The sequence below is a fragment of the Centruroides sculpturatus genome, unplaced genomic scaffold (genome assembly GCF_000671375.1).
Source record: "Centruroides sculpturatus isolate CEXI.00-Female unplaced genomic scaffold, Cexi_2.0 scaffold135, whole genome shotgun sequence".
NCBI lineage: Eukaryota > Metazoa > Arthropoda > Arachnida > Scorpiones > Buthidae > Centruroides > Centruroides sculpturatus.
The window spans coordinates 712,555-723,221 of NW_019384343.1; the positions used below are offsets into that span (position 1 = coordinate 712,555).

A 10,667-nucleotide genomic window follows, 5' to 3' on the forward strand; every position below is an offset into this window, starting at 1 on the left:
ATCTTATTTTCACTTTACCGAGTGCCTAGTAGGTAATTTGCAGATTACCTAGATAATCTGAACATTACCTAGGTAATTTGAGAAATGGAATAATTTTCGCAGCTTTAACGGATCACCCTAGTTAATCTGCAGATTAGCTAGGTAATGCGCACATTAACGGATTTCGAGCTTTAGCGGTAACATATATATTTTTATATGTCTGTATTAATATTCATGTATTAAATATATTCATGAACTCTGAACTCGATTTCGACACGAAAGAAAGCTAGGCCACTGTTGCGCTCACCTTTCAATTTCGTTACTATATTTATTTTTATTTCAGTATTTGTTCAAGATTCATAATTGGATTTAGAATGCTTAGAATAACATTTCATTATAGTTTAGTATCTATACAAAGAATGCACCGCTCAAAAACACGCGACGTCACTCTAAAAGCTTCTCTTTGACTACTACACCAGTCCACCTCGCACTCGAAAGAAAGGAGTTCTGCCGATTATAGTGTTTATAAGATATTTATTGGTTTATTATACTGTTAATAAGACGTGCAGTTTCTTAGATTAAATGGTAAGATTTAGTAATTTGTCACGAGAAAGCCGGAATTCTCACTTACGCGCCAACGGGATAGCCGTTGCTGCCGAATGCTTTCTCGATAAGGTAATGTCCATAATTCTTATCGTTTCGTTAAGCTTTTGAGAAATACAATACTGTACTTAATAATGCTTACCTATCGTTTACGCTTACCGCATCGCGGTAGAAATGGAAGTGAATTCGTGCAGACATTGCCAGTGTTTGGCGTGTAATTGCGAGCCAACAAATCGCAGAAAGTTCGTGGCGGAACATTCTTAGGTGAAACGAAGTATAATTTCGGAGTAGTAAAGGACCGTGTAACGCTGTCATGTGACAAGCACAGAATACCCAGGATCCAATTGTTTGGGAGTAATGGGTGTCCTCGGATCCAGTAGGAGTTGGTTCAAGATCTAAACCACGCGCCGTCCTCCGTCATCATCCGATTCGTCGCTGTCGCCGGAACTGGAAAGTGAAAGTGACTTATTTTAAGAGGAAAGAAGTGAAACCGGTTATTTAAATAAATATGTTCATTTAATGAGGACGCTGATTGATCAGTCTTTATTCCGGACGTTGGATTTGGCTAGTTACGTCACCGTCCGTAGTATTAAAAGATTCGATTATAGGAATCAAATCAGAAACTGAGTTCTATGTTTAATAATTGTAAATATAACTGATTCGTGATTGATTTTTTAAACTGTTCAATTGAATGCTATCCGTTCTTCTTACTAAAACTTTTTTCAGCGAAAGAAGAAACGACTGTACCAAACACAACATGACGGGCAGAAAGAGCATGGCGTGGAGAGTAGAAAACACGCAGAGCAGCACTATTATCTTCATTATAACTAGAGTGAAATTAGCCGGAGGTAGCACAAAAGGGATGACACAAAGAACGGTGCTAAAGGATCCTTGCAAAATCGGAAGACCCACGTGCTTCACTGCATTCAGCATCTTGTCCACCGGATGCGAGACTTCGGCAGAAACGTAAGCGTAGGCCACGTGCGCGATGTAATCCACCGAAAATCCGGAAACCGCGATTAGAGTTATCATGGATATGATATTAATGCTGACTCCCCACCAGGTCATGAATCCGATGACTCCCACAGCCACGGACAAGATGCAGCAGGACACGCACAACGAGATGACGGCGCTGGGTAGAAGGGCGAAAGTGATGATTACGGAAGCGATGGCCGTTATTCCAAATATCTGAAAGGTGGAATAAATGGTCATTTCCGTGCTGTCTGCCGAATACAGGAGAGGATTGTAAACGATCAGCCCCAAGGAGGAAAAATCCGGACGGAATTGAAAAAATTTGTAAAATTCGGACTCCGTTTCGGTACTGTTCGTCTGCAACCAGATTCGACTGGCAACAATCTGACTGTAGTCTTCGTTGAATATGATGTCTTTTTTGAAAGTGTCCGTGGGTGGAAAGTTCAGGAAAAATTTTCTTAAAATAATAATAAAATCTTCCGTTCTGTTAAAATTGTATTCGCTGGTGAGAGACTTTACTTCGCGACTCTTCAAGTACTTTAGGTAAGTCCTCAGCCAGGATTGAGTGAGCGACGAATCGGCTATTACAGGATGCGATTCGAAGGTTCTGGTCATTATTTCTAATTCCTCTTGCACTTTCTGATTGGCGTAGTCCAGCGGCTGGGTGACCACTAATTGTATCCTCTCTTGATACTGGTTAAAGTTATTTTGCAGGGCGCTGACCGATCGCCATAAATTCGACTGATAAAACGTCAGATCGATGAATTTTAATTCGTTTTTCAGTTTCATGGCGCCGAACGTGCCCAACGTAAGATAGACTATCAGGAGTAAAATAACTGCAAGTTTAACGGAGAAATGGCGAAGAGCGTTTGTCGTACTATTCCATACACTTAGTAAAAATTTTGGCTGCGAACCCTCAGAGTAATGCCCCGTCATTTTCAATGTCTTTTGAAAGCATCCTTTGGCTTCTGTAAAAGAAAAACTATTGTCATAAGGTAACTGTTAAAGAATATACTTTTGCAGTAAACATTTCAGTATTATAAATTATTTGCGATATTTTCGAAGAGAAGAAAAGAGTAAAACACGTTACTAAATTAAGAAATAATGTTAAGGTAATTCGAAAGAGGAAAATTTCATTTTTACAAAAGACGGGAGAAGACATCAATGGTTTGATTTGGTTGGCAACGGAACACTTAGGCGACTGCCAAGAGATGTCCCTGGGAAGACTTTTTATGAGAAACTGACTCCATTTAGATGTTAAACACGAAAAAAACCCCAGTAAATGTGATCGAGCACCTTGATCGAGCACAAACCCACGATCTTTGTGCTCAATCAAGGAGCTGGCATTAACTGGCCAAGGAGTGCGTAAAACCACTCAGTTTTATGCACTCGGACCATGATTCACGCCATTTTTACAAACTTGCACTAAATTTTCTATAACAACGAGACATAAGACTGCATCACAGAACACATAGTTCATCGAACGGTTAATTATTTAGTTTTTCTTAAATTGTAAATGCTGCGAAGCGTTCTTCACCGTTTACATGACTGAGAAGATTGCATTGAGTTGTCCGTATCGAAAATCTCATTACAGTAAGATCATTTTCTAAAATATTTTACAGGTTAAGAAGAGTTAATATCTGGCTTTGTGATTTTTTAGTGTAGTTCTGTAAATCGTTCTGTAAATGGCGAAAGATTAATTTTGAGGGTAGGGATGAGTTTTATAAAACAAATAGAAATGGTAATAACGAGTAAAATCGTCATTAAGTCTAACGCTAACGGAGATATGTACGATTCCCTTTATCTTCCACCCCACGACATTTAACCACCAAAATTTAATAGCATCAATCCCGTAATACACAAACCCCCCTGCAAAATTTCATAAATTTTCGACGAAAAGCGCAGGACTTATTAGCTTCAAAGAGGGTGGACAAAATCGTGCCCCCAAACATAGACTAATATCCATACGTACGGAAAAACCCTCAATTTTTTTGCCATTTCGATGAGCCGAGTCCAAAGATAAAGCCTAAAAATCTTGGAGGTCATGTTTTGACCGCCCAAGACACTGTTTTGCTTAAATAATGGTAAAATTGGTATATGACTTCAAAGTTATACTGGGGAGTAGACGGTTAAATAATTTCTACTTTTCCCGCTGTTATGTAGGCTATAAGAGAGGAAAAGTATGGTGATCGGTTAAAAAATAACCCCAGATGTTTACATTTATGAATTCAGGGAACCTCTAAATGTCGACAAATGCAAAAAAATTCGGTGGTTTTCTGTACGTATGGATGTTACTGTTTGTGTGTGGGAGGTGCACGATTTTGTTCATCCTGTTTGAAGCTTAATAATTCCTATGCTTTTTGCCGAAATTTTCTGAAATTTGGCTTATTAGGAAATTGATGCTATTAAATTTTGGTGATTAAAAGTTGAAGGTGGAGAAATAAAGGGGATCGCGCGTGTCATCAGTAGCGTTAGACTTAATGGCGATTTTATTCTTTATCATTTACAATTTTTTTTATAAAACTCATTTCTATCCTTAAAAGTAAGATTTTTGTCATTTTATAATAATTAAAAATATAAAAATTTTTAAACAAAATATAACAGATGGTGTCACCAAGTCGGTCCCGGGAAAGTTAAGCAACTCGTTGCTGTAGTTTTTTAATGATCCTATTAAGTGTTCGTTGTAGGGCGATTAGAGTTTGCAGTGTTTATGTTTAGTTGCTAATTATTCGTAGAGAAGATGCAGGCGCGGATCCAGAAAGTGACAATGGGGAGTGTTCCTTCTGATATTTTTTATCGGTAAAGCAAGTTTTCCGTCTGAATATGTTATAACTTTCAAACTTTTCCACCTTGTTTAACGAATTGAAACGTGATGCATAAACCTTTCTTTAATAAAAAAATAATTAACATTGTTTAGTTTATTACGCGAATTAAAAATCACTCCGTGAGGTTTGCTCCTGACTCCGTAACTAAAAAGATTATAAACAAAATGATTACTCACTGTTCAGATGTTTATCTTTAATAGGCATAAATGTGATCGAGTGTAAATTTTTTTCTTCGGCGTATCCGCAGATGGCAAATAATCCTCCTATGAAGGTGATTTGATAGATATAATCGAACACCAAACAGCAGCAAATATAGCTACAATAGATGTTACACCCCAAAAATGTAGTAGCTACGGCTCCAATGAAGAAGCAAACTATGTTGGTAAGTGACGTCAGAGTTATGGAAACTGCAGAAACAGAGTACGTTTCGCCTAATCTTTTCTCAACGTTTTGCTTGCGATCACTTCTTCTCCAAGCAGAAAGAAGTACGAATGTATCGTCCATGCCTATACCTGAAAATAAATCAATGCCTAAGTAAGCCTGAAGGCAATTTCGTGGCGTTAGAACACGATGCGAGAAAAGCTTCTCCTCCTTAAGCGTGCTAGTTTAAAATTTAAAAAAGTGTATTTCTTACCCAAAATAAGGAAAGGCACTGTTACGTTAAAGAAAACGTGAGGAAAACCACAATACGCCATCAAACCAAATCCGGAAATAGTAGCCATTGCCGACGATAATGCCGTTCCTATAGCGATCCAAGGTTTTCCTTGTATACAGTTAGGCATGAGGCAAGTCGTTACAGTAAAAGATATCACCAAAATACCCGCAATAATTATGTACGGCAGAGTAACGACAGGTGCTCGACTCACTTCTTTTTCCAAAGACGTCGATACAAAAATCTCGAAGTTGATATTTTCTAATTCTAACGAATTTAACACATTGAGAAACGTACTTTCCCATAGAAGCGCAGCCGTTTCTTTTCGTTTATTGCTGTTATCTAAGAAGTAAGTTAGTCTCAAGGCTCTGGCGGAACTTACGTAACCGTTTTCATCCAGAGTAACGCCTCCTAAATAGGGTGGAAGAAACAATATTTCGGTTTTACTTATCCACATAAGAGGATATTTAAGGAAATATTTTCTTTTTTCTAATCTCCCTATTGTGGAGTTTAGATCCAAAATGCTGTTTCTGAAGCATTGCTCTTCGTTTCTGGCACACAAATCTTTATACTTTAGAACGTCTCCGTCTAGAAGAATGGAAATATTTTGTATGAAATGATTTAGTTTTAGTATGTCATTAAATACGTATTGACGAAGAACGTTATCGCCGTATTTAGACGAAATTATGACTGTTCCGAATCTTCCAGTCGTCGTAATTCTTCCGGCATCGAAATTAGAAGAAAGATTCATGCGAAAAAGTGATTCTATCCTTTCCCTATAATAAGGGGCTTTGCTAGTTTTTGGAGTCGTCAGAGTTTCTATGTCGTTAAGATCGTACTTCTTCTGAAGTCCCGTTGCTAGAAACAACGAGGAAAATATCGGGAGCACAATGAACCATTTAGGATACTTCGCTATCCGACAGCCCAGTTGACGAAACCGGTTGGAAAGAACTTTATATAAAGGGTTACAGGCCATAATTACTGCGAAGTCCTGAAAATAAAACAATTTATGCAAATTTAATAAAGGACAGCATACCCGATATTCATAATATAAATATAGACATAAATGGTATAATTGCTTCACCGTTGTCCGGCAATTAATAAACAAATGTCGAAAATAGGCTGTTACCGAACAAATTAAATCAAGCTTAGTTATATCGATATTAAAAAAAAGGGTAAAAATGCGATATAGCCAATTACCGGCCGATTATTACCATTCCCGTCTTGGTAAAAATTATAGAAAAATCTTAATGAAAGACTCTGAAAGTACATAAATAGATTGAACGTCATTCATCGTTACCGATACGTCTACAAACGTCATTTCCTCACAATAGATGCATTGCCGCATTTTAAACAGGAAGTCACTGATAAACTAGATAAATGTCATTTGATAATGGTGTTATTTATAGATTTGTCTACAGCTTTGACAGCGTGACCTCCGAATTCTTGGGGAGGGAGGAACTGTACAACATCGGATTAAGAGGCCCTCTACAATGGTTAATGTCATATTTATCAAGTCGCAAATATCACATAAAAGTCAATAACTCGCGTTCAAACTTTTTAATACCATAAACCGAAATCCCCGAAGGATCAATATCGCCGCTTTCGCTTTTAATACAGTATATACCTAAACGACCTGTTAGAAGTCATGCCGGAAGATGACATTATTGTTTATTCTGACGATATAACTTACTTATAATACATTCTAACGAAAATATTCAAGTAGCTCTATCCGAATAAAATAATATACTAGATAGGTTCACAATTATACGAGCTTAAATAAGATTAGAGTAAACAAAATATCTGTTTTGCAAAGGAAAATAAAACCGCTAATTTTGAGCAATTGCACATAAAAATAAGCGAAAAGATGTAATAATAATCAATAATATAAAGTACTTGGGCATTTTGATAAACGACAAACTTAGATACGACTTACAGAGATTTAAAACGCTTGCTAAATTAACAGAAAGAATGATGAAAATTCGAAGTTATTTAAACATTAATATCATAAAACATTTATATCACGCACGTATTGAACCAAATATTAAAACGGAATTGAAATCTGGTGACTGCACCAGATTACAGTATAAATCGAATTCAAATACGTCAAAATTGTTTTATTAAAGTCATACGCAATCTGTAAAATAACGCAACAGTTTCCATATACTACCACAATATAATAGAAAAATAGACAATATAAAACAAATACCGCTTAATTGCTTCAAATTTATCAAATTTCAAACGAACGGTTGCTATCTTCCTGATACAATGAATAAACGCTGTGAAAAAATACAGTCATAATATTAACTACAACTATTAACACTGGCTTCAAAACAATCGATTGAATAAGCTGCTCCAATATATCAGATGATAAAATACTGGAACTCTTTAACAAACGAGTTACAGGAAACGATGGATAAAAATTCCAACAACCAGTTGCTTAACTTTTCCGGCAACATTTAAAACTGCGTTTGGCACCATCTGTTATTTTTATTAAAATTTTTTTATATTCTTATATAGCTACATATTTGGCTCTTAGTTTAGGACTTATCACACTACGTTTTTAGGAAACTTGACTCGGATCTTTTTATTTTTTTATTAAATCCTAACTCCAATATTCCGGTTCCCCCTTTGTTCAGGTACATATTAGAGTCGGAATTTAATAAAAAATAAAAAGATCCGAGTCAAGTTTCCTAAAAACGTAGTGTGATAAATCCTATACTAAGAGCCAAATACGTAGCTTAATAATAATAAAATGAAAGAAGAATAAAAAACGTTTTATATTTTCAATTATCGTAAAATTGCAAAAAGCTTAATTTTGAGGATAGGGATTGGTTTTATAAAAAATTGCAAGTGTTAATAACGCGTAATATCGTCATTAAGTCCGATCCTACCTCCACCTGCAACCACCAAAATTTAATATAATTCCCCTATACAGAAACCTCCTCGCAAACTTTCAGAAATTTTTGATAAAAGGCACAGGAGTTATTAAGCTTCAAAGCGGATTAACAAAATCATCTCCCACATACACACGTACAGTACATACAGAAAAAAAAACCCAACTTTTTTAGAATTTTACAGCGTTTCAAAGTCCCGAGTCCAAAATTGTAAAAATCTCGAGGGGACGACCGATCGCCATATTTTCCCCCTGTTATATATAACAGATCGAGGTAAGTAAAAATTCAAAAAGGCCATTAAGGATAACTCGCTTAGTCATATCCCGACAATACATTACGAAGTCTTGGAATTGAATTGCCTGACATCGTAAATGGCTGGCACCTTCACTGCAGCGCAAATTGACGGTTAAAATGTCGCACTGAAATACGACCTCGAAGATGAAACAGCAACTGTGAAACTAACCTAAATATGGAGAGATGTAACCGAAAAAATTATGTTTCTAGTTTAATATTTACTAATCATTTTTTTGTTTTGTTTTTTTTGTTATTGAGATGCTTGTAAAAGGCAAAGACCATAGCATCTTAAATAAAGTAAATAGGTTTTTAAATTAATAAATTATCACCGAATTTTTAAATTATAATGATGCAAATACATATATACGCTTTGTTCTGAAAGTAAAATATCATCATTAAGAGCTTTTGCTAAGTTACAGCCCACCTAAACCTTATTAAAGAGCTGTTACCGAAATAGAAATGATGATAGAGCGATCTTTTGGTGATTATTTTCATAGTAGCCACCACTATCTCTCTCAGTTGTCGCTGCAAACGTGCGAGTGGAGTCGAGCTTTAGACTACCAAAACTGTCCTGCCAAACCCCTTACAACTTAAAATGTCTCATCGAAGAATAAAAATTTAAGTTTTATAGTTTTGTCTTATTGAAAATATCAAAATTATCAAATATTTTGTGCTCCGTCTTAAATTTTAAAAACTCCAATTGCTTAATTCTTTTTGAATTGACTCGAAGATCTGTATTTTGCGGGCCCACTAGTAAGCGGTATGTATGAAGACGTGAAGGATTGTTAGTTAGTCGCGGGTTTACGCCTCACCAACGGGCTGGCCACGCGCAGTTTTCTGTATTTTGTTTACGCGTGTAACACCTAAATAGGGACCAGTTTCCGAGCCGAATGTTTCCCGGGAGGCATCCCCTCTTGGGTGATCTCCCACGTGTTGTGTCGTTTGTCCGCGATCCAAGGAGTGTAATGGATGATCCTGTAGATAGTTTTTACTCTGTTCAGTCAATATTTAATTAACATCGCATAGTGGATTCTGTGAAGAAAAATACCCCAATAGAGCAAAGTTCTAAGTTGTTTTTTAATCAAATCCGCTTACGCGTAAACGAAGCATTATATTATGTCAACGTTAGCGATGGATGCTGGATAAACTCAATGAATTCAAGTATAGACTCGTTTTTTACAGTCGTGATGCGAGCAGTTGAGAAATCGCATATTAAGAAATCGAAATGAATGCGATCTGCGATGGACTGTGAACGCTGAGGTATGAATTTTACTTAACGTATTATGTATCTTATTATATTTACGCGCATTAAACATGCCCTACGCTTTTTGAAAGGAGTAACTTTTTATGAATTTATACTATACTTCCAGTTTCGACTCTTTATTCATTTTCTTAACATATTTCTCATTCTGTCCAGTTATGGTTTGTTTTGATTCTTTTTTCTCCGTGAGAACTAAGAGGGGTTTCTTCTTATCAAGCGCATCTTGGGTTCGAGCAGACTGTGATTTGATATGGGTTCGACCAAATGTGGATCCTGGTAGCGAGAGACGGGGTCCGACCGCCTGAAAAAATTCCAGGACCTACGAGAGCTGTAGTCTACTCCTCAATCGCTTCATTCATCTGGCTGGCCATCACTTCGTTAAAACTATTTACTGGTACTTCCTTCCATCTTTCCTTAAAATAATCACATTTTCATCTCTTCGTGACTTATTCTCCTTTTTCATCGGTTCAATAGATTGCATCTACTGTAAACAATTTTTTAAATAATGTTAAATATAATTTCTTTTTTCTTTTATCAAGATTTCTTTTTATTCGTTTGATTCGAAGCATTCGTCTCCGTCGGCGTAATTGAAATTTCTCATCCGTTCGTCCCTTTTTCAGTGCAAATTCTGTTTGACACAATTTTCCGTTAAATTTAATTTCGTTGAAAGATACAATTCTTTGTTTATTGGATAAAAACACTGAATAGCGGTATTTGGCCGCACGGAGTTCTCCGGATTTTCTTCACATACGTAAGACGCTAATGGGTGCCATTTTCCATAGAAAGTCTTCCTCGGGTCGTCCAAGTGTTGCGTGACTTTATTCCATTAATCCAATCCTTTCTGTAGTTTTTAATAAATTACAATCTAAAAGCCAGCAGATGGAAGAAATTATAATTTGTTGAAAAATGTAATAAAATAATACAAACGGAACAATTAATTTGCTATCAAACAATAAATTGGAATTTTAAAATTATGTAATACAGTAGAACCTCGAAAACTCGGCCTAATGTGGACCGAAGGGTGGCCGAGTTTGTGAAAATGCCGGGTTATCGGAAATGGGGTTAAAAAAAATAAGTACGAGTGTTTCCTCAGAAAATACTGTACTGTACTTGTATGTATTGTTTACTTGAGAATATAACAGAGAATAAACTGCCCAAATACCCTTAAACAAAGGAAAAGTACG

General features: G+C 36.3%; 1 protein-coding gene across 1 annotated transcript in view; it reads right to left on the bottom strand.

The window, feature by feature from the left end:
• Nucleotides 1-152: 152 nt before the first annotated feature.
• The window catches only part of LOC111634909 (patched domain-containing protein 3-like), a 29,793-nt gene continuing 19,278 nt past the window's right edge, over nucleotides 153-10,667 (bottom strand). The window contains exons 2-4 of the mRNA XM_023379744.1: nucleotides 5,014-6,022; nucleotides 4,556-4,891; nucleotides 153-2,522 (exon numbers count right to left, since the gene is read on the bottom strand). Of these exons, the coding sequence (XP_023235512.1) occupies nucleotides 1,219-2,522; nucleotides 4,556-4,891; nucleotides 5,014-6,022 (2,649 nt within the window). The 3' untranslated portion in view covers nucleotides 153-1,218. The remainder of the gene's footprint in view (nucleotides 2,523-4,555; nucleotides 4,892-5,013; nucleotides 6,023-10,667) is intronic.